General features: G+C 42.1%; 1 protein-coding gene across 1 annotated transcript in view; it reads right to left on the reverse strand.

Moving 5' to 3' along the window:
• Positions 1-23,730, reverse strand: part of LOC137106123 (IgGFc-binding protein-like) — a 30,278-nt gene extending 6,548 nt beyond the window's left edge. The window contains 48 exon segments of the mRNA XM_067489151.1: positions 78-478; positions 588-745; positions 895-1,493; positions 1,576-2,128; positions 2,243-2,826; positions 2,915-3,491; positions 3,591-3,991; positions 4,167-4,332; positions 4,449-4,544; positions 4,626-4,904; positions 5,132-5,247; positions 5,571-5,690; positions 6,268-6,536; positions 6,789-7,072; positions 7,172-7,567; positions 7,648-7,844; positions 8,018-8,418; positions 8,532-8,689; positions 8,825-9,423; positions 9,764-10,310; positions 10,435-11,018; positions 11,107-11,683; positions 11,783-12,183; positions 12,359-12,524; positions 12,641-12,736; positions 12,818-13,096; positions 13,324-13,439; positions 13,763-13,882; positions 14,460-14,728; positions 14,981-15,264; positions 15,364-15,759; positions 15,965-16,161; positions 16,304-16,704; positions 16,814-16,971; positions 17,121-17,719; positions 18,058-18,604; positions 18,729-19,312; positions 19,401-19,977; positions 20,077-20,477; positions 20,653-20,818; positions 20,935-21,030; positions 21,112-21,390; positions 21,618-21,733; positions 22,057-22,176; positions 22,754-23,022; positions 23,273-23,366; positions 23,369-23,556; positions 23,656-23,730. Of these exon segments, the coding sequence (XP_067345252.1) occupies positions 78-478; positions 588-745; positions 895-1,493; positions 1,576-2,128; positions 2,243-2,826; positions 2,915-3,491; positions 3,591-3,991; positions 4,167-4,332; positions 4,449-4,544; positions 4,626-4,904; positions 5,132-5,247; positions 5,571-5,690; positions 6,268-6,536; positions 6,789-7,072; positions 7,172-7,567; positions 7,648-7,844; positions 8,018-8,418; positions 8,532-8,689; positions 8,825-9,423; positions 9,764-10,310; positions 10,435-11,018; positions 11,107-11,683; positions 11,783-12,183; positions 12,359-12,524; positions 12,641-12,736; positions 12,818-13,096; positions 13,324-13,439; positions 13,763-13,882; positions 14,460-14,728; positions 14,981-15,264; positions 15,364-15,759; positions 15,965-16,161; positions 16,304-16,704; positions 16,814-16,971; positions 17,121-17,719; positions 18,058-18,604; positions 18,729-19,312; positions 19,401-19,977; positions 20,077-20,477; positions 20,653-20,818; positions 20,935-21,030; positions 21,112-21,390; positions 21,618-21,733; positions 22,057-22,176; positions 22,754-23,022; positions 23,273-23,366; positions 23,369-23,447 (14,872 nt within the window). The 5' untranslated portion in view covers positions 23,448-23,556; positions 23,656-23,730.
• Between the last annotated feature and the right edge of the window lie 275 nt (positions 23,731-24,005).

The following is a 24,005-nucleotide window of genomic DNA, read 5'->3' on the forward strand; positions in this document are numbered from 1 at the left end:
TATTATATTTAAGATATGTATCCTATCATATGTGTCCTTTATCCTTGAATAAACAATAAATTGATTGGTTTACTCACTGCAAGTTGTGTTTTGCCTCCAAGGGTAGATACGAACATTAGCTGACTGACAGGCACTAGCATATGATTGAATAGCCCTGCACAGAAGATCTTGGGCCTCGTTTCCCGAAACACATACATCAAAGACACAATCATTGAAATACGGTGCTGGGTCAACCACCTCATGGCAGAAGCTGAAGGGGCCGTCAGCGGCTTGAATCACCTCACACTGAGCTCTAGCAGGTTGATCATTGGTACATTGTGGGCAAGAAGAACCACACCCATCACTGCAGGTGTAGTTTCCTGCCACCTTCCAAGAAGTTCCAAATTCATCCAGAGAGGTGACTATCGCTCCAGAAGGAGTGCGAAAATCATCATTTGGATTTCCATTAAAGTTTCCACAAAGTCCACATGTCCTTCCTCTGTTGAAAACAAGGATTAAATACATTCAGTGTGATACATTCGAAATAGGTGGTTATTAAGTGGTGTAAATAATTTGTCCTGGTTTTAGCCTTTATTAATGGCAGGTACCTGTAATTTGCAGGTACAGAGACAAACACTGTACTAGATCCATCATAGGTGACGCTCAAGCCAAAATCAGCATTGACAAATACACGATGTCCACTTGCATAAATAGACACATGACGTCCATTGAGGACAATAGGCAAATTTCTAGTCACTCCATTCACCTGCAAAAGCAATTGGAAAGAAAGCGCACATGTGCAGTACCTGCAGAAATATTGTTTTTCTAATATATTTTTTCCTATATTATTCTCTAAGATAAAGAAATATTGCTATCAGTTCAATAAAGATGTCAGAAATTACTTTAATAACTTACTTGAACCACACCATATCTTTGCCTTGAAATATGCACTTGATAACCCCACACATTAACAAAAACTTCAGTTGGGATTGAAACTCGCAAGCCACTCAATGGCTCATTCTTGGCTTCCACTGAAAATTGGTGGAGATCATCAGTGGTGTTACAAGGGGTCGTCAAAACATAGCGGCAGGTTCCCTGGAAGTCATAGGCCTTGCGATCAAATGTAATGTAGTGAGGGTCTCCAGAGGCAGAGCAGGTGCCATGAGGATTAGGATGGCAGCCAAACTCACCCCCAACTACACGGCAGGTTTCCTGTGGACCACAGGAGCTGGGGATACAGTGGACTGATCCGGTTGTGCCATTACAGGTACACAAGCTCTCACACTGCTCACCATCCCAGAACCGTTCACCCCCCTGATGATAACGGCCTTGGTGATAGCATCCACAGGATGTTGGTGGCACACACTGGTTGCCATTGAGGACAAAACCCCCATCACACTGGCAACCCTCCTGGCACACAGTATCACAGGAGAAAGGGAAAGAGAGGCTAGGGCAGGTTGAAGGACAAGAAGTTCCACAGAGTTCATAATGGCTTTTGAGAGGGCAGGTCGACTCTAGAGAAAAAAACATTCAAATAGGTCACGATATATTTTTATGATACTCACACCTGATTCAAAGAGAACAAGTAATGCTTACCACAGCCAGTTACATTCCTCCACTGTCTTAGTGCTATGCCCTTCTGTTGACATATCAGTACATAATCGCGTAGAGCCTCACAAAGCGCTGATGCTGGATTTCTTGAGGTTTTAATGATCTCTATACATATTTCCATATGCTGCCATGGGTCCACAGTAGCCCAACATTGAGTAAATGGCCCATTTGGAGCAATAAGGACACCACAGTACTCAGTGGAGTTGTAATTAGTTGTGGAATTATTGTTTACACTGTCCAAGCAGTCTGCACTGAGAGAGCCATCTCGCCAACTGTCCCCAAAGACCTGAGAGCTGTTGACCACAACACCATTGGGTGTGCGGAAGTCATCATATGGCAGACCATTATAGTCACCACATAGTCCACCTAGTGAACCATTGTAAACTCCAGGTGCAGTGATACTCACAAAGTGAGGCCACACTATCTGCACTTTTACACCAAATGAGGTGCGAAGGATGACACTGTGAATGCTGCTGTGGTAGATTTGGATGCGGTTGGACGCTGAGCTGAATGGTAGTCTGATAATTTGACCATCAACCTGTAGTAAATATGATGTAAACAGTGATGTGTTATTAAATATACCAAATAAAAACCAATTAAAACACTGCAAAATCTACATTATTTTATTAATGATTATAGAGTAGACACATACCTGGACTGTGCTGCTACCTGTCATCTCAATTGACACATGTGTTCCCTCTGCTTCAAACTTTAGCACCCTGGCAAAACCCTGTTGGCCTTTTGGTAATTTTTCTGCTGAAACCATAAAGTGCGGGGGTGTTGACAATCCCATCACTTTGGTAAGAGTCAATCGACATGCCCCAGGATACGTGTATGTCAGTCCGTCAAATGTATGATATGACCCTGAGCCCCTTATTAAACATGTTGCATAGCTGTTAGGTCTGCATCCTTTTTCTCCCTGCTCTACACTGCATGATTCAAGTGGGGTACAGCTATAGGACTGACATGTCATGACGCCATAACTGCAGCTACAGTTCCTCCCACAGTCCTCGTCTAGTATTACAGTTTCTCCGGAACGGTAGTATCGACCCTCAAAGCTGCAGCCACATTCTGCATGGGGGACACAGACCCCAGCACTGAGGATGTAGCCAGAATTGCAGATGCAGCTCTCCTGGGGAGGGAGAGGACAGTTGACGGTTGAATTGGGATTGACACAGGTAGATGGACATCCTGTGCCTTGAGACTCAAAGTGGCTGTTGGAAGGGCAGGGGATTTCTGGACAAAAGGACAACATTGATTTTAACATCATGGACATTTTCTCCACTTAATATTCGGAATAATCTTAAATAACAGACAGACATACCACACAAGCCTGGTGTCCTCCAACTTGACAGTTGGATCCCATTCTGTTGACACTGACTTGCGTACACATTTAGGGCTTGGCACAGAATGGGCTGGTACCCTCCTCCTACACAGAGATCATACACACAATTCTCTGCAAAGGTCTGTGGAGGAAGTCGTTGATGGCAAGAAGCAAATGGTCCAGAACTGTTCAGAAGGATGCCACACTGATCAGCAGTTCTGTACAAAGTTTTCTTAGCCTCACTGCAGGGAGCACAGTCCAGACCTGCACACTGTGGCTCACATCTAGTCTCATTGCTCCCTGATGCTTGCCAGCTGTTGGCAAAAATCACAGCAGAGCTCACAACCTGGCCTTGGCGAGTTTGAAAGTCATCTCTGGGGTCATTGTTGAAGTTTCCACACAGGCCACATGTTGCATTCTGGTAAGTGTAGGGCAGGCTGATTATGACATAATGATCTGTGTCATAGGATACCTCCAAGCCAAAGTCAGTACTGACAGTGACAGAGAATCCTGACTCATAAACTTGGACAGAGCCATTCCTGAGGTAGAACGGAGTGGCTGCAAAGATTCCATTAACCTGTAAGAATACCAGAAAGGATGTCAAGCACAGCAAAACACAAGTGGTCTCATTTAAAACAGAAAATGTTTTTGTATGAACAAAGTCAAAATCACCAACCTTAGCTTCACCACGATGTCCTTTGACAAGCTCAATAGTTTCATTATAGACAGAGACTTTGATCAGTCTCATCCATGAGACATAAGTGCTGCCCCGGTGCTCGTTGCTGCCCTCGACTCTGTAGTACGGCAGCCCATTGTGACATTGCTCAGAGAGAACGTAAGTGCAGGTACCCTGAAAGTCAAACCAGGTCCCATCAAAGCTACAGTAATGTGGATCACCACTTATTGTGCAGGAACGTCTCTGCACCGACTGGCAGGAAAACTGGAAGGCACTCTGCTGGCAGACTTGGGAAAAGGAGCAGGGTTGGCTGACACACTGCAGGCCTGTAGAGGTGCAAGTGCACTTCTGTGCACAGGTGCTGTCGCTCCAGAATGAATCACCTCGTTGCACAGGTGCACCTTGAATGCATTACAGAGAAAAGGCGATTCAGCTGTGTAGATATGAATATACAGATGCAAGAACCAATTTTCAAAAAATTATATGTTACTTTTATGGCATTACACTGAAAAACATGAAATGTCTTGCATAAAGCGTATACTACAAAAAGTGATCAGGGTTTCCTAAAGGTCTTACCTTTGAAAATGCAGCTGCCTGATACATGGTCTACCTGGAAGGCCCAGCGACCAGGTACATTGACATTGCTGCTCAGGTGGAAATTTGAGTTGCTGCCTGAAGCATTGATGGAGAAGGATCCTGGGATAATGAAATAGTCAGTGGAGTTGATTGTGTCATATCCTGCCTGAAAATAGAGAACATGTGAAAAGGAGTGAAATCCTAAATAAAAACTAGTTATGTCTTCTTATACATTCATATTGTATTTCTCAATTTATCACACATAATTTGGGTTCTTCTGACCTGTACATTGTAACTTGTAGGTGCTATTAATCCGTAGTTCAGCAACACAAATGAGTAGAAACCTCCAGAAATCAAGACAGCCTGCACCGTTGTACGCTGGAAAGAATTTTCATAGTACATCATAACGTGACGTGCATTTTTGTTGCCTATTTTACCACATGCAACAAGAATACTTACCGTTTCTGTGTTTGGGTAGTAGGCCACCTCATACCATGTTGCAACAAAGACCCACTTGGCATTGAAGTTTAAAATTGAAAAATACTTATTAATGTCCTGTGTTGCTTGTTGAAGGACACTGCCACTGGTGTATTGATTGTAGTAGATCTGACCATTCTGACTGTTGTTCAAATTTGTCCAGAATGGAGCTATGATGTCCCTGAACCCATAGATTGGAAACCTCTGAGGTATGTAGCTTTCCCATGGACTATCAAATGTTAAATGTCCATTATGGTTGACCTGAAAACAAATGTTTGGATCACAGTGAAAAATAAAACCCTGTATATTCTAATATTGCCCCATTTACAAACATGCAAACTGAAACACATTTTTACTACATTGTCAAAATTTGCACCCCAAATACAAATGAACGCAATACCTGATGAAACCTAAAAGTGTACTGAAATATTATTTTTCACCTTATGTGCACTACACAGTAAGTGTAAAGGTTTAGGATAAATACATACATAAGTCTTGTTATATAGCCGTCCAAAATAAAAAAACGGTTGCTCCAGTGGGATCCCAGGAGAACTTCGATCACCAGACTGAGGGCTTCTAATTCCAAATATTGGGTAGAGTGGTCCTTTAAAGAAGACACCAAACAATTCTTTTATGCCTCTTTCATGAATTATTGAATTATGTGAGGTTGCTTAGAGAACCACTGTTTTATGTTACTTATGTGATGATGCTAGGTTTGTTTTTGTTTATTATACAATACATCAAGGTATTATACTAACTGCATGGACCACTGCCAATAATTGTGGACAAAACACAATTAATTTTATACATTTTATTTACATTTCTGTTGGTTATACTTTTGCTACTAAACCTTTAGCATATACATTAACAATTTAATTGGACTCAATAGGCAATACGTACTCAACTTAAGACAGAAGCAGCACATACCGTAGCTCTCATTTCTGAGTTGTGGTTGTTGCTGATCAGGGAAGCAACTGTAGAGACCATCTTTCTCACCACACCATTCATACTCTGTGCAGTTGAGCTGTTCACAGGGGTCTCTTTCAGCTACAACAGAGTGGGGAAAGAATGGGACCAAAAAAAAAAAATGACAAAAAAAAACTAGTGAATAATGCGTAAATTGAATATACTGTATGTTAACGTGTGCTCCAATGAATATTAGGGGGGCAGCTTCTCTCATTTGTCCTCCTGTGTATCAGCACCTCATTTAGGGGGTCCAAAAGTCTACACTAGAACACATCAACTATCTGAGATATTATCATGTAAACCTGGAAATGATCTGATTACCATCAAAAGAGAGTTTTGTACATGTGGGACAAGCTTAAAACAGATTCATAGTGGAGTAAAATGATCACCCTCAATCACATCCCAAATATTTCAAGAACTCCTTGAAGTCCTGACTGCCAACCCCACTGAACATATATGGGGGCACTGCCTTCACAATAAGCTATGGCAGATCACAATGGGATAATATCGGTCCTCAGGTGAAATCCATGCCAGCTCAAGTGCATGCTGTTAAAAAAGCAATCTTAATACAATATTCTGAATTTCATGTACCTTTTACTATTGTTAAAATCATTTATGATTAGGAATGTTGTATAAAAATATGTATTGACAAACATACCACAATGCAAACCAGACTGCCAGCTGAGGATATTCAACCCCAAAACAGAGCAGGTTTTCTCATAGGCTGAGACAGCAGAACATAGAATGCTGTTGGCTGGAGCATAGAGGCAGAGATCGTAGATGCAGGAATGGTAAAATGGCTGAGGGTCAGAGTGCGGGTGACATACGCTGAACGGGCCACTCGTGTTGGTGATAACACGACACAGTTCAGAGTATTTGTCCCTGAAGGTACAGTTTCTCACGCCATCTGCATTAATGGATGCACATCTGCAAAATACATTGAGAGTTACATTTTTTCACTTCTTTTTATTTACTTTATTTTTTAACAGGATATTTTACCACAAAAAACAGTACTGCATATTTACAACAGTGTAGATGTATCTCAGTGTCTGTCTGTCTGTCAGGTTCTTGAAACTCCAATTTCATAGGCTTGAAATAACTACAATTGTAAAAATAGCAATTTCTACTTCTACCTACATTAATCCTAAGACATTTATAATGTGTGTGTGCTCTGGTTACCCCTGTTGGCTTGTGGGTGCCTTCCAGCTGTTTCCAAAATCATTGTCATTTTGTACCAGTGTGCCATTGGGCAAGGCCTTATCATCAGCAGGATCACCATTGAAATTACCACACATCCCAGTGACTCTGTTTTGATGATTCTCTGCCACTCTGACCAGTAAAGTACTCGTCCCATCAAACTGGACTATCAGTCCATTGCTTTCAACAACAATGTAGTTTTCATTCCTCACTACTTTCGCTAAGGTTCCTGTAGTGGTGGGGAGAGACACCTCACTTCCGTTTACCTGAAGGGATGAGAGATTGAGAGAGACAGAGAAGGTTTTGGCAGAAAGGTCTGGGCTGGTAAACTTACATCAAAAGAGATCAAGAAATTGAGAATTCACCTTTACTCTTTTATTGAGCCCAATCCTGATGTGTTCACTTTCTCTTTGATTTGAGAGGTATATATCCACCGCTGACACAAAGGAGACAAGGTTGTTGTCACGGTGATTATTGGTGGCTGCTACCTGAAACCAGGTATCATTGGTGCCGTGGCTCACACTCTCAGTGATGATGTAAGAGCATGTGCCCTGGAAATGAGCCAGCGCTCCATCAAAGGTAATGTAGTGTGGGTCCCCCCACACAGTGCAAGTAGACATTGAATCAAAACAGCCCAGCTGGCCATTTCTGATGGTGCACTGTTGTGCAGGAGTGCATGATGCAGCAGAGCAGCGCAGATCATTGGGAGCATGGCATTTACATTGCTGGGAGCAGCCCTCTGTCCAGAAGGACTCACCAAGCTTTAATATGAAAGCAAAAAGAACATGATATATGGAAAATATCACTTTTTAGCACCTTACTGATTATATAGGTGTCTTACATTGTAATAGGAGCCATCATACTGGCAGCCACAGCCTTCCACAGGTACACATCTCATCCCACTCCTGAAGAAGCCTTCGTCACAGAAACATCCCTCTGAGCAAACATTCCCACAGGTGGCATTAATGCTGCTAACACAGGTTTGGCCACAGTCAGCACCACACAGCTCATAATGGCTGTTGACTGGACAGTTGAGAGCTTAATAAATGAGGACACAAATGCTGACTGTTAGTTGGTTTTAAACACTAAAGTCCACTGTAAGATCTTGTGGCTAGACACCTGTTCATGGGACTAGTTTATAAGATGCATATTACATTGTTTTTTTTAGTTTCTAACAAAGTATCAATTGATGTTTTCGCGGGTTTACTCACTGCAAGTTGTGTTCTGTCTCCATGGGTAGATTGTGACATTAGCTGACAGACAGGCACTAGCATATGCTTGAATGGTTCTGCACAGAAGATCTTGCCCACCATTTCCCGACACACATACATCAAAGACACAGTCATTGAAATACGGTGCTGGGTCAACCATCTCATGGCAGAAGCTGAAGGGGCCATCAGCTGCTTGAATCACTTCACACTGAGCTCTAGCAGGTTGATCATTGGTACATTGTGGGCAAGAAGAACCACACCCATCACTGCAGGTGGAGTTTCCTACCACTTTCCAAGCTGTCCCAAACTCATCTGGAGTGGAGACTATCCTTCCAGAAGGTGTGAGGAAGTCATCATTTGGATTTCCATTAAAGTTTCCACAAAGCCCACATGTCTTTCCACTGAATTAATGACAATGATTAACAATATTAAAGCAAGCCAAACTCAAAATAGGTTGAGAGATCAACGCTGAACATGGTACATTCAAGCATGGCCTATAGTTAATGTGAAATACCTGTAATTTGAAGGCACAGAGATGGACACTGTACTCCATCCATCGTATGTGACGCTCAGGCCAAAATCAGCATTGACAACTGTGAGAGATCCACTTGCAAAAAGTGCTAAACTATTTCCATTCAAAAGAATGGGTAAGGTTTTTGTTACTCCATTTACCTTAAACATAAAAAAAGGAAGAAGATTGGAAGAATATGTACTGACTTATACTAATCTCCTTTACCTGCATTATTAAAATAATTCGAAAATTGCAATAGGTAATGTCTGCAATGGTTCTGAATTTCTGTAACTCACCTGTACCACACCGTGGCTATCCCTGGATACACGCACATGATTTCCCCCCACATTCACAAAGACTTCAGCTGTGACTGAAACTGTCCACCCATTCCAAGGCTCATTCTTGGATTCCACTGAAAATTGGGGGAGTCCATCAGTGACATTACAAACAGCTGCCAAAACATAGTGGCAAGATCCCTGGAAGTCATAGGCCTTGTGATCAAATGTAATGTAGTGAGGGTCTCCAGAGGCAGAGCAGGTGCCATGAGGATTAGGATGGCAGCCAAACTTGCCCCCAACCACACGGCAGGTTTCCTGTGGACCACAGGAGCTGGGGATACAGTGGACTGATCCAGTTATGCCATTACAGGTGCACAAGCTCTCACACTGCTCACCATCCCAGAACTGTTCACCCCCCTGATGATAACGCCCTTGGCGATAGCATCCACAGGATGTTGGTGGCACACACTGGTTGCCATTGAGGACAAAACCCTCATTGCACTGGCAACCCTCCTGGCACACAGTATCACAGGAGAAAGGGAAAGAGAAGCCAGGGCAGGTTGAAGGACAAGAAGTTCCACAGGTTTCATAATGGCTGTTTAGAGGGCAGGTCAATTCTAAAGTAAAAAACAAAAGGATTAGTAAGAATCTGTTTTTGTAAACATTTTGGGTACACAATAAAAATACTAAGTGACCCAAACATTAAAAACTGCACCATGAGTTATATATATTTTTTATATTTAGACCTAATTGATCTCTCCTTTCTCTTTTCGGATGCATAAGCATTGATTTTGTTAGTTTTAAATAAATGGAATAATCTCAAAGAAACATTCTACATTTGTTTGGTCGGTGTGAGACAAGTGGTGACCCAGTAAGGACAGCTACATTTGGGAAAGGTGAAATGTTTCTCATCCCAAATTAATACAACATTTTATTTTTACTTTTAAAATTGCTCACCACAGCCAGTTACATTCCTCCAGGACCCTAAAACAAGCCCTTTGTTTTGGCACATAAAAGCAATGTCTCGCAGGACGTCGCAAAGCTCCACAGCTGGATTATTAGAGGACTTCACGGTGTTGTCACAGATACGAACATGCTCCCATCTGTCCACTGTTTCCCAACACTTTGCAAAAGGCCCTTGTGACAACTCCAGTATACCACAGTACTCAGTAGTATTTGTTGTAGAATTGTAACTTCTACTCTCCACACACTGTGGAGCTAGAGAGCCATTTCTCCAGCTGTCTCCAAAGACCTGAGAGCTGTTGACCAGGGTGCCATTTGGTGTCTGGAAGTCATCACTTGGACGACCATTGTAGTTCCCACAGATTCCACCCAGTGAATTATTGTAGACACCAGGTGCAGTGACACGCACAGAGCTTGGCCAAACTGTCTGCACTGTTACACCAAAGGCGGTGTGAAGAGTGACACTGTGTATGTTGCTGTAGAAGATTTGGATTTGACTAGAGGCTGAGCTGAAAGGTAGTCGAATCATCTGACCATCAACCTGAAGGAGCATTTAAAGCAAGAGTTTTAAATTTTATACTTTACAACAATTTATAATATTCACATTCATACCCTTGACGTCAAGTGAGAAAAAGTACTTTGGCACACTCAGCCAAATTACTTACCTGTACTTTGCTGGCATTAGCTATCTCAATGGACACCTGTGAACCTTCTGATTCAAACTTTACCACCCAAGTGAAGCCCTGCTGGCCTGTGGGTATTTTTTCTAATGTCACTACAAATTGGGGGTGTCTTGACATATCAGTTACTGTGGCAAGAGTCAATCGACACGCCCCAGGATAATCATATGTCAGTCCATCAAATGTATGATATGATGTTGGGCCCTCTTTCCAGCATGTTGCATAGTTTTTAGGTTTGCATCTTCTTGATCCTCCCTCCACACTGCATGACTCAAATTGGCCACAGTGGTGTGACTGACATGTCATGGAGCCATAACTGCAGCTACAGTTCCTCCCACAGTCCTCGTCTAGTATTACAGTTTCTCCGGAACGGTAGTATCGACCCTCAAAGCTGCAGCCACATTCTGCATGGGGGACACAGACCCCAGCACTGAGGATGTAGCCAGAATTGCAGATGCAGCTCTCCTGGGGAGGGAGAGGACAGTTGACGGTTGAATTGGGATTGACACAGGTAGATGGACATCCTGTGCCTTGAGACTCAAAGTGGCTGTTGGAAGGGCAGGGGATTTCTGGACAAAAGGACAACATTGATTTTAACATCATGGACATTTTCTCCACTTAATATTCGGAATAATCTTAAATAACGGACAGACATACCACACAAGCCTGGTGTCCTCCAACTTGACAGTTGGATCCCATTCTGTTGACACTGACTTGCGTACACATTTAGGGCTTGGCACAGAATGGGCTGGTACCCTCCTCCTACACAGAGATCATACACACAATTCTCTGCAAAGGTCTGTGGAGGAAGTCGTTGATGGCAAGAAGCAAATGGTCCAGAACTGTTCAGAAGGATGCCACACTGATCAGCAGTTCTGTACAAAGTTTTCTTAGCCTCACTGCAGGGAGCACAGTCCAGACCTGCACACTGTGGCTCACATCTAGTCTCATTGCTCCCTGATGCTTGCCAGCTGTTGGCAAAAATCACAGCAGAGCTCACAACCTGGCCTTGGCGAGTTTGAAAGTCATCTCTGGGGTCATTGTTGAAGTTTCCACACAGGCCACATGTTGCATTCTGGTAAGTGTAGGGCAGGCTGATTATGACATAATGATCTGTGTCATAGGATACCTCCAAGCCAAAGTCAGTACTGACAGTGACAGAGAATCCTGACTCATACACTTGGACAGAGCCATTCCTGAGGTAGAACGGAGTGGCTGCAAAGATTCCATTAACCTGTAAGAATACCAGAAAGGATGTCAAGCACAGCAAAACACAAGTGGTCTCATTTAAAACAGAAAATGTTTTTGTATGAACAAAGTCAAAATCACCAACCTTAGCTTCACCACGATGTCCTTTGACAAGCTCAATAGTTTCATTATAGACAGAGACTTTGATCAGTCTCATCCATGAGACATAAGTGCTGCCCCGGTGCTCGTTGCTGCCCTCGACTCTGTAGTACGGCAGCCCATTGTGACATTGCTCAGAGAGAACGTAAGTGCAGGTACCCTGAAAGTCAAACCAGGTCCCATCAAAGCTACAGTAATGTGGATCACCACTTATTGTGCAGGAACGTCTCTGCACCGACTGGCAGGAAAACTGGAAGGCACTCTGCTGGCAGACTTGGGAAAAGGAGCAGGGTTGGCTGACACACTGCAGGCCTGTAGAGGTGCAAGTGCACTTCTGTGCACAGGTGCTGTCGCTCCAGAATGAATCACCTCGTTGCACAGGTGCACCTTGAATGCATTACAGAGAAAAGGCGATTCAGCTGTGTAGATATGAATATACAGATGCAAGAACCAATTTTCAAAAAATTATATGTTACTTTTATGGCATTACACTGAAAAACATGAAATGTCTTGCATAAAGCGTATACTACAAAAAGTGATCAGGGTTTCCTAAAGGTCTTACCTTTGAAAATGCAGCTGCCTGATACATGGTCTACCTGGAAGGCCCAGCGACCAGGTACATTGACATTGCTGCTCAGGTGGAAATTTGAGTTGCTGCCTGAAGCATTGATGGAGAAGGATCCTGGGATAATGAAATAGTCAGTGGAGTTGATTGTGTCATATCCTGCCTGAAAATAGAGAACATGTGAAAAGGAGTGAAATCCTAAATAAAAACTAGTTATGTCTTCTTATACATTCATATTGTATTTCTCAATTTATCACACATAATTTGGGTTCTTCTGACCTGTACATTGTAACTTGTAGGTGCTATTAATCCGTAGTTCAGCAACACAAATGAGTAGAAACCTCCAGAAATCAAGACAGCCTGCACCGTTGTACGCTGGAAAGAATTTTCATAGTACATCATAACGTGACGTGCATTTTTGTTGCCTATTTTACCACATGCAACAAGAATACTTACCGTTTCTGTGTTTGGGTAGTAGGCCACCTCATACCATGTTGCAACAAAGACCCACTTGGCATTGAAGTTTAAAATTGAAAAATACTTATTAATGTCCTGTGTTGCTTGTTGAAGGACACTGCCACTGGTGTATTGATTGTAGTAGATCTGACCATTCTGACTGTTGTTCAAATTTGTCCAGAATGGAGCTATGATGTCCCTGAACCCATAGATTGGAAACCTCTGAGGTATGTAGCTTTCCCATGGACTATCAAATGTTAAATGTCCATTATGGTTGACCTGAAAACAAATGTTTGGATCACAGTGAAAAATAAAACCCTGTATATTCTAATATTGCCCCATTTACAAACATGCAAACTGAAACACATTTTTACTACATTGTCAAAATTTGCACCCCAAATACAAATGAACGCAATACCTGATGAAACCTAAAAGTGTACTGAAATATTATTTTTCACCTTATGTGCACTACACAGTAAGTGTAAAGGTTTAGGATAAATACATACATAAGTCTTGTTATATAGCCGTCCAAAATAAAAAAACGGTTGCTCCAGTGGGATCCCAGGAGAACTTCGATCACCAGACTGAGGGCTTCTAATTCCAAATATTGGGTAGAGTGGTCCTTTAAAGAAGACACCAAACAATTCTTTTATGCCTCTTTCATGAATTATTGAATTATGTGAGGTTGCTTAGAGAACCACTGTTTTATGTTACTTATGTGATGATGCTAGGTTTGTTTTTGTTTATTATACAATACATCAAGGTATTATACTAACTGCATGGACCACTGCCAATAATTGTGGACAAAACACAATTAATTTTATACATTTTATTTACATTTCTGTTTGTTATACTTTTGCTACTAAACCTTTAGCATATACATTAACAATTTAATTGGACTCAATAGGCAATACGTACTCAACTTAAGACAGAAGCAGCACATACCGTAGCTCTCATTTCTGAGTTGTGGTTGTTGCTGATCAGGGAAGCAACTGTAGAGACCATCTTTCTCACCACACCATTCATACTCTGTGCAGTTGAGCTGTTCACAGGGGTCTCTTTCAGCTACAACAGAGTGGGGAAAGAATGGGACCAAAAAAAAAAAATGACAAAAAAAAACTAGTGAATAATGCGTAAATTGAATATACTGTATGTTAACGTGTGCTCCAATGAATATTAGGGGGGCAGCTTCTCTCATTTGTCCTCCTGTGTATCAGCACCTCATTTAGGGGGTCCAAAAGTCTACACTAGAACACATCAACTATCTGAGATATTATCATGTAAACCTGGAAATGATCTGATTACCATCAAAAGAGAGTTTTGTACATGTGGGACAAGCTTAAAACAGATTCATAGTGGAGTAAAATGATCACCCTCAATCACATCCCAAATATTTCAAGAACTCCTTGAAGTCCTGACTGCCAACCCCACTGAACATATATGGGGGCACTGCCTTCACAATAAGCTATGGCAGATCACAATGGGATAATATCGGTCCTCAGGTGAAATCCATGCCAGCTCAAGTGCATGCTGTTAAAAAAGCAATCTTAATACAATATTCTGAATTTCATGTACCTTTTACTATTGTTAAAATCATTTATGATTAGGAATGTTGTATAAAAATATGTATTGACAAACATACCACAATGCAAACCAGACTGCCAGCTGAGGATATTCAACCCCAAAACAGAGCAGGTTTTCTCATAGGCTGAGACAGCAGAACATAGAATGCTGTTGGCTGGAGCATAGAGGCAGAGATCGTAGATGCAGGAATGGTAAAATGGCTGAGGGTCAGAGTGCGGGTGACATACGCTGAACGGGCCACTCGTGTTGGTGATAACACGACACAGTTCAGAGTATTTGTCCCTGAAGGTACAGTTTCTCACGCCATCTGCATTAATGGATGCACATCTGCAAAATACATTGAGAGTTACATTTTTTCACTTCTTTTTATTTACTTTATTTTTTAACAGGATATTTTACCACAAAAAACAGTACTGCATATTTACAACAGTGTAGATGTATCTCAGTGTCTGTCTGTCTGTCAGGTTCTTGAAACTCCAATTTCATAGGCTTGAAATAACTACAATTGTAAAACTAGCAATTTCTACTTCTACCTACATTAATCCTAAGACATTTATAATGTGTGTGTGCTCTGGTTACCCCTGTTGGCTTGTGGGTGCCTTCCAGCTGTTTCCAAAATCATTGTCATTTTGTACCAGTGTGCCATTGGGCAAGGCCTTATCATCAGCAGGATCACCATTGAAATTACCACACATCCCAGTGACTCTGTTTTGATGATTCTCTGCCACTCTGACCAGTAAAGTACTCGTCCCATCAAACTGGACTATCAGTCCATTGCTTTCAACAACAATGTAGTTTTCATTCCTCACTACTTTCGCTAAGGTTCCTGTAGTGGTGGGGAGAGACACCTCACTTCCGTTTACCTGAAGGGATGAGAGATTGAGAGAGACAGAGAAGGTTTTGGCAGAAAGGTCTGGGCTGGTAAACTTACATCAAAAGAGATCAAGAAATTGAGAATTCACCTTTACTCTTTTATTGAGCCCAATCCTGATGTGTTCACTCTCTTTTTGATTTGAGAGGTATATATCCACTGCTGACACAAAGGAGACAAGGTTGTTGTCACGGTGATTATTGGTGGCTGCTACCTGAAACCAGGTATCATTGGTGCCGTGGCTCACACTCTCAGTGATGATGTAAGAGCATGTGCCCTGGAAATGAGCCAGCGCTCCATCAAAGGTAATGTAGTGTGGGTCCCCCCACACAGTGCAAGTAGACATTGAATCAAAACAGGCCAGCTGGCCATTTCTGATGGTGCACTGTTGTGTAGGAGTGCATGATGCAGCAGAGCAGCGCAGATCATTGGGAGCATGGCATTTACATTGCTGGGAACAGCCCTCTATCCAGAAGGACTCACCAGCCTGTACAATAAAAAAGTGGAACAATTACACAGTACGTAAGAGATGATTGATTATGTGATGCCTGCCATAAAAAAATCTCTCATCAGCTTGTCTCCTGGCATTCAAATGCAAATGACACTCCCCATTCACACAAAGAGAGGAATATTTGCTTTAGTGGCTACTGTGATAGAAACATTGTGAGAGAAAATTTGGAGTTGTGACTTACATTGTAATAGAAGCCATCATACTGGCAGCCACAGTCTTCCACAGGTACACATCTCATCCCACTCCTGAAGAAGCCTTCATTACAGAAACATCCCTCTGAGCAAACATGCTCACAGGTGGCGTCAGTGCTGCTAGCAAAGGTGTGGCCACAGTCGGTACCACACAGCTCATAATGGCTGTTGACTGGACAGTCAAGTCCTAATGACATGAGAAAAAAGATAGAAGGTATTGGATGCAGCTGAAGAATATTCGGTTCACTAATTTATTATATTTAAGATATGTATCCTATCATATGTGTCCTTTATCCTTGACTAAACAATAAATTGATTGGTTTACTCACTGCAAGTTGTGTTTTGCCTCCAAGGGTAGATACGAACATTAGCTGACTGACAGGCACTAGCATATGATTGAATAGCCCTGCACAGAAGATCTTGGGCCTCGTTTCCCGAAACACATACATCAAAGACACAATCATTGAAATACGGTGCTGGGTCAACCACCTCATGGCAGAAGCTGAAGGGGCCATCAGCGGCTTGAATCACCTCACACTGAGCTCTAGCAGGTTGATCATTGGTACATTGTGGGCAAGAAGAACCACACCCATCACTGCAGGTGTAGTTTCCTGCCACCTTCCAAGAAGTTCCAAATTCATCAAGAGAGGTGACTATCGCTCCAGAAGGAGTGTGAAAATCATCATTTGGATTTCCATTAAAGTTTCCACAAAGTCCACATGTCCTTCCTCTGTTGAAAACAAGGATTAAATACATTCAGTGTGATACATTCGAAATAGGTGGTTATTAAGTGGTGTAAATAATTTGTCCTGGTTTTAGCCTTTATTAATGGCAGGTACCTGTAATTTGCAGGTACAGAGACAAACACTGTACTAGATCCATCATAGGTGACGCTCAAGCCAAAATCAGCATTGACAAATACACGACGTCCACTTGCATGAATAGACACATGACTTCCATTGAGGACAATAGGCAAATTTCTAGTCACTCCATTCACCTGCAAAAGCAATTGGAAAGAAAGCGCACATGTGCAGTACCTGCAGAAATATTGTTTTTCTAATATATTTTTTCCTATATTATTCTCTAAGATAAAGAAATATTGCTATCAGTTCAATAAAGATGTCAGAAATTACTTTAATAACTTACTTGAACCACACCATATCTTTGCCTTGAAATATGCACTTGATAACCCCACACATTAACAAAAACTTCAGTTGGGATTGAAACTCGCAAGCCACTCAATGGCTCATTCTTGGCTTCCACTGAAAATTGGTGGAGATCATCAGTGGTGTTACAAGGGGTCGTCAAAACATAGCGGCAGGTTCCCTGGAAGTCATAGGCCTTGCGATCAAATGTAATGTAGTGAGGGTCTCCAGAGGCAGAGCAGGTGCCATGAGGATTAGGATGGCAGCCAAACTCACCCCCAACTACACGGCAGGTTTCCTGTTGACCACAGGAGCTGGGGATACAGCGGACTGATCCGGTTGTGCCATTACAGGTACACAAGCTCTCACACTGCTCACCATCCCAGAACCGTTCACCCCCCTGATGATAACGGCCTTGGTGATAGCATCCACAGGATGTTGGTGGCACACACTGGTTGCCATTGAGGACAAAACCCTCATTGCACTGGCAACCCTCCTGGCACACAGTATCACAGGAGAAAGGGAAAGAGAGGCTAGGGCAGGTTGAAGGACAAGAAGTTCCACAGGTTTCATAATGGCTGTTTAGAGGGCAGGTCAATTCTAAAGTAAAAAACAAAAGGATTAGTTAGAATCTGTCTTCGTAAACATTTTGGGTACAACACAAAAAATAGTGACCCAAACAGTAAAAACTGCACCATGAGTTATATATATTTTTTTATATTTAGACCTAATTGATCTCTCCTTTCTCTTTTCGGATGCATAAGCATTGATCTTGTTAGTTTTAAATAAATGGAATAATCTCAAAGAAACATTCTACATTTCTTTGGTCGGTGTGAGACAAGTGGTGACCCAGTAAGGACAGCTACATTTGGGAAAGGTGAAATGTTTCTCATCCCAAATTAATACAACATTTTATTTTTACTTTTAAAATTGCTCACCACAGCCAGTTACATTCCTCCAGGACCCTAAAACAAGTCCTTTGTTTTGGCACATAAAAGCAATGTCCTGCAGGACGTCGCAAAGCTCCACAGCTGGATTATTAGAGGACTTCACGGTGTTGTCACAGATACGAACATGCTCCCATCTGTCCACTGTTTCCCAACACTTTGCAAAAGGCCCTTGTGACAACTCCAGTATACCACAGTACTCAGTAGTATTTGTTGTAGAATTGTAACTTCTACTCTCCACACACTGTGGAGCTAGAGAGCCATTTCTCCAGCTGTCTCCAAAGACCTGAGAGCTGTTGACCAGGGTGCCATTTGGTGTCTGGAAGTCATCACTTGGACGACCATTGTAGTTCCCACAGATTCCACCCAGTGAATTATTGTAGACACCAGGTGCAGTGACACGCACAGAGCTTGGCCAAACTGTCTGCACTGTTACACCAAAGGCGGTGTGAAGAGTGACACTGTGTATGTTGCTGTAGAAGATTTGGATTTGACTAGAGGCTGAGCTGAAAGGTAGTCGAATCATCTGACCATCAACCTGAAGGAGCATTTAAAGCAAGAGTTTTAAATTTTATACTTTTATACAATTTATAATATTCACATTCATACCCTTGACGTCAAGTGAGAAAAAGTACTTTGGCACACTCAGCCAAATTACTTACCTGTACTTTGCTGGCATTAGCTATCTCAATGGACACCTGTGAACCTTCTGATTCAAACTTTACCACCCAAGTGAAGCCCTGCTGGCCTGTGGGTATTTTTTCTAATGTCACTACAAATTGGGGGTGTCTTGACATATCAGTTACTGTGGCAAGAGTCAATCGACACGCCCCAGGATAATCATATGTCAGTCCATCAAATGTATGATATGATGTTGGGCCCTCTTTCCAGCATGTTGCATAGTTTTTAGGTTTGCATCTTCTTGATCCTCCCTCCACACTGCATGACTCAAATTGGCCACAGTGGTGTGACTGACATGTCATGGAGCCATAACTGCAGCTACAGTTCCTCCCACAGTCCTCGTCTAGTATTACAGTTTCTCCGGAACGGTAGTATCGACCCTCAAAGCTGCAGCCACATTCTGCATGGGGGACACAGACCCCAGCACTGAGGATGTAGCCAGAATTGCAGATGCAGCTCTCCTGGGGAGGGAGAGGACAGTTGACGGTTGAATTGGGATTGACACAGGTAGATGGACATCCTGTGCCTTGAGACTCAAAGTGGCTGTTGGAAGGGCAGGGGATTTCTGGACAAAAGGACAACATTGATTTTAACATCATGGACATTTTCTCCACTTAATATTCGGAATAATCTTAAATAACGGACAGACATACCACACAAGCCTGGTGTCCTCCAACTTGACAGTTGGATCCCATTCTGTTGACACTGACTTGCGTACACATTTAGGGCTTGGCACAGAATGGGCTGGTACCCTCCTCCTACACAGAGATCATACACACAATTCTCTGCAAAGGTCTGTGGAGGAAGTCGTTGATGGCAAGAAGCAAATGGTCCAGAACTGTTCAGAAGGATGCCACACTGATCAGCAGTTCTGTACAAAGTTTTCTTAGCCTCACTGCAGGGAGCACAGTCCAGACCTGCACACTGTGGCTCACATCTAGTCTCATTGCTCCCTGATGCTTGCCAGCTGTTGGCAAAAATCACAGCAGAGCTCACAACCTGGCCTTGGCGAGTTTGAAAGTCATCTCTGGGGTCATTGTTGAAGTTTCCACACAGGCCACATGTTGCATTCTGGTAAGTGTAGGGCAGGCTGATTATGACATAATGATCTGTGTCATAGGATACCTCCAAGCCAAAGTCAGTACTGACAGTGACAGAGAATCCTGACTCATAAACTTGGACAGAGCCATTCCTGAGGTAGAACGGAGTGGCTGCAAAGATTCCATTAACCTGTAAGAATACCAGAAAGGATGTCAAGCACAGCAAAACACAAGTGGTCTCATTTAAAACAGAAAATGTTTTTGTATGAACAAAGTCAAAATCACCAACCTTAGCTTCACCACGATGTCCTTTGACAAGCTCAATAGTTTCATTATAGACAGAGACTTTGATCAGTCTCATCCATGAGACATAAGTGCTGCCCCGGTGCTCGTTGCTGCCCTCGACTCTGTAGTACGGCAGCCCATTGTGACATTGCTCAGAGAGAACGTAAGTGCAGGTACCCTGAAAGTCAAACCAGGTCCCATCAAAGCTACAGTAATGTGGATCACCACTTATTGTGCAGGAACGTCTCTGCACCGACTGGCAGGAAAACTGGAAGGCACTCTGCTGGCAGACTTGGGAAAAGGAGCAGGGTTGGCTGACACACTGCAGGCCTGTAGAGGTGCAAGTGCACTTCTGTGCACAGGTGCTGTCGCTCCAGAATGAATCACCTCGTTGCACAGGTGCACCTTGAATGCATTACAGAGAAAAGGCGATTCAGCTGTGTAGATATGAATATACAGATGCAAGAACCAATTTTCAAAAAATTATATGTTACTTTTATGGCATTACACTGAAAAACATGAAATGTCTTGCATAAAGCGTATACTACAAAAAGTGATCAGGGTTTCCTAAAGGTCTTACCTTTGAAAATGCAGCTGCCTGATACATGGTCTACCTGGAAGGCCCAGCGACCAGGTACATTGACATTGCTGCTCAGGTGGAAATTTGAGTTGCTGCCTGAAGCATTGATGGAGAAGGATCCTGGGATAATGAAATAGTCAGTGGAGTTGATTGTGTCATATCCTGCCTGAAAATAGAGAACATGTGAAAAGGAGTGAAATCCTAAATAAAAACTAGTTATGTCTTCTTATACATTCATATTGTATTTCTCAATTTATCACACATAATTTGGGTTCTTCTGACCTGTACATTGTAACTTGTAGGTGCTATTAATCCGTAGTTCAGCAACACAAATGAGTAGAAACCTCCAGAAATCAAGACAGCCTGCACCGTTGTACGCTGGAAAGAATTTTCATAGTACATCATAACGTGACGTGCATTTTTGTTGCCTATTTTACCACATGCAACAAGAATACTTACCGTTTCTGTGTTTGGGTAGTAGGCCACCTCATACCATGTTGCAACAAAGACCCACTTGGCATTGAAGTTTAAAATTGAAAAATACTTATTAATGTCCTGTGTTGCTTGTTGAAGGACACTGCCACTGGTGTATTGATTGTAGTAGATCTGACCATTCTGACTGTTGTTCAAATTTGTCCAGAATGGAGCTATGATGTCCCTGAACCCATAGATTGGAAACCTCTGAGGTATGTAGCTTTCCCATGGACTATCAAATGTTAAATGTCCATTATGGTTGACCTGAAAACAAATGTTTGGATCACAGTGAAAAATAAAACCCTGTATATTCTAATATTGCCCCATTTACAAACATGCAAACTGAAACACATTTTTACTACATTGTCAAAATTTGCACCCCAAATACAAATGAACGCAATACCTGATGAAACCTAAAAGTGTACTGAAATATTATTTTTCACCTTATGTGCACTACACAGTAAGTGTAAAGGTTTAGGATAAATACATACATAAGTCTTGTTATATAGCCGTCCAAAATAAAAAAACGGTTGCTCCAGTGGGATCCCAGGAGAACTTCGATCACCAGACTGAGGGCTTCTAATTCCAAATATTGGGTAGAGTGGTCCTTTAAAGAAGACACCAAACAATTCTTTTATGCCTCTTTCATGAATTATTGAATTATGTGAGGTTGCTTAGAGAACCACTGTTTTATGTTACTTATGTGATGATGCTAGGTTTGTTTTTGTTTATTATACAATACATCAAGGTATTATACTAACTGCATGGACCACTGCCAATAATTGTGGACAAAACACAATTAATTTTATACATTTTATTTACATTTCTGTTGGTTATACTTTTGCTACTAAACCTTTAGCATATACATTAACAATTTAATTGGACTCAATAGGCAATACGTACTCAACTTAAGACAGAAGCAGCACATACCGTAGCTCTCATTTCTGAGTTGTGGTTGTTGCTGATCAGGGAAGCAACTGTAGAGACCATCTTTCTCACCACACCATTCATACTCTGTGCAGTTGAGCTGTTCACAGGGGTCTCTTTCAGCTACAACAGAGTGGGGAAAGAATGGGACCAAAAAAAAAAAATGACAAAAAAAAACTAGTGAATAATGCGTAAATTGAATATACTGTATGTTAACGTGTGCTCCAATGAATATTAGGGGGGCAGCTTCTCTCATTTGTCCTCCTGTGTATCAGCACCTCATTTAGGGGGTCCAAAAGTCTACACTAGAACACATCAACTATCTGAGATATTATCATGTAAACCTGGAAATGATCTGATTACCATCAAAAGAGAGTTTTGTACATGTGGGACAAGCTTAAAACAGATTCATAGTGGAGTAAAATGATCACCCTCAATCACATCCCAAATATTTCAAGAACTCCTTGAAGTCCTGACTGCCAACCCCACTGAACATATATGGGGGCACTGCCTTCACAATAAGCTATGGCAGATCACAATGGGATAATATCGGTCCTCAGGTGAAATCCATGCCAGCTCAAGTGCATGCTGTTAAAAAAGCAATCTTAATACAATATTCTGAATTTCATGTACCTTTTACTATTGTTAAAATCATTTATGATTAGGAATGTTGTATAAAAATATGTATTGACAAACATACCACAATGCAAACCAGACTGCCAGCTGAGGATATTCAACCCCAAAACAGAGCAGGTTTTCTCATAGGCTGAGACAGCAGAACATAGAATGCTGTTGGCTGGAGCATAGAGGCAGAGATCGTAGATGCAGGAATGGTAAAATGGCTGAGGGTCAGAGTGCGGGTGACATACGCTGAACGGGCCACTCGTGTTGGTGATAACACGACACAGTTCAGAGTATTTGTCCCTGAAGGTACAGTTTCTCACGCCATCTGCATTAATGGATGCACATCTGCAAAATACATTGAGAGTTACATTTTTTCACTTCTTTTTATTTACTTTATTTTTTAACAGGATATTTTACCACAAAAAACAGTACTGCATATTTACAACAGTGTAAATGTATCTCAGTGTCTGTCTGTCTGTCAGGTTCTTGAAACTCCAATTTCATAGGCTTGAAATAACTACAATTGTAAAATTAGAATTTTCTACTTCTACCTACATTAATGAAGACATTTATAATGTGTGTGTGCTCTGGTTACCCCTGTTGGCTTGTGGGTGCCTTCCAGCTGTTTCCAAAATCATTGTCATTTTGTACCAGTGTGCCATTGGGCAAGGCCTTATCATCAGCAGGATCACCATTGAAATTACCACACATCCCAGTGACTCTGTTTTGATGATTCTCTGCCACTCTGACCAGTAAAGTACTCGTCCCATCAAACTGGACTATCAGTCCATTGCTTTCAACAACAATGTAGTTTTCATTCCTCACTACTTTCGCTAAGGATCCTGTAGTGGTGGGGAGAGACACCTCACTTCCGTTTACCTGAAGGGATGAGAGATATAGAGAGACAGAGAAGGTTTTGGCAGAAAGGTCTGGGTTGGTACTCTTACATCAAAAGAGATCAAGAAATAGAGAATTCACCTTTACTCTTTTATTGAGCCCAATCCTGATGTGTTCACTCTCTTTTTGATTTGAGAGGTATATATCCACTGCTGACACAAAGGAGACAAGGTTGTTGTCACGGTGATTATTGGTGGCTGCTACCTGAAACCAGGTATCATTGGTGCCGTGGCTCACACTCTCAGTGATGATGTAAGAGCATGTGCCCTGGAAATGAGCCAGCGCTCCATCAAAGGTAATGTAGTGTGGGTCCCCCCACACAGTGCAAGTAGACATTGAATCAAAACAGCCCAGCTGGCCATTTCTGATGGTGCACTGTTGTGCAGGAGTGCATGATGCAGCAGAGCAGCGCAGATCATTGGGAGCATGGC

The sequence above is a fragment of the Channa argus genome, chromosome 20, assembly GCF_033026475.1.
Source record: "Channa argus isolate prfri chromosome 20, Channa argus male v1.0, whole genome shotgun sequence".
NCBI classification, from domain to species: domain Eukaryota; kingdom Metazoa; phylum Chordata; class Actinopteri; order Anabantiformes; family Channidae; genus Channa; species Channa argus.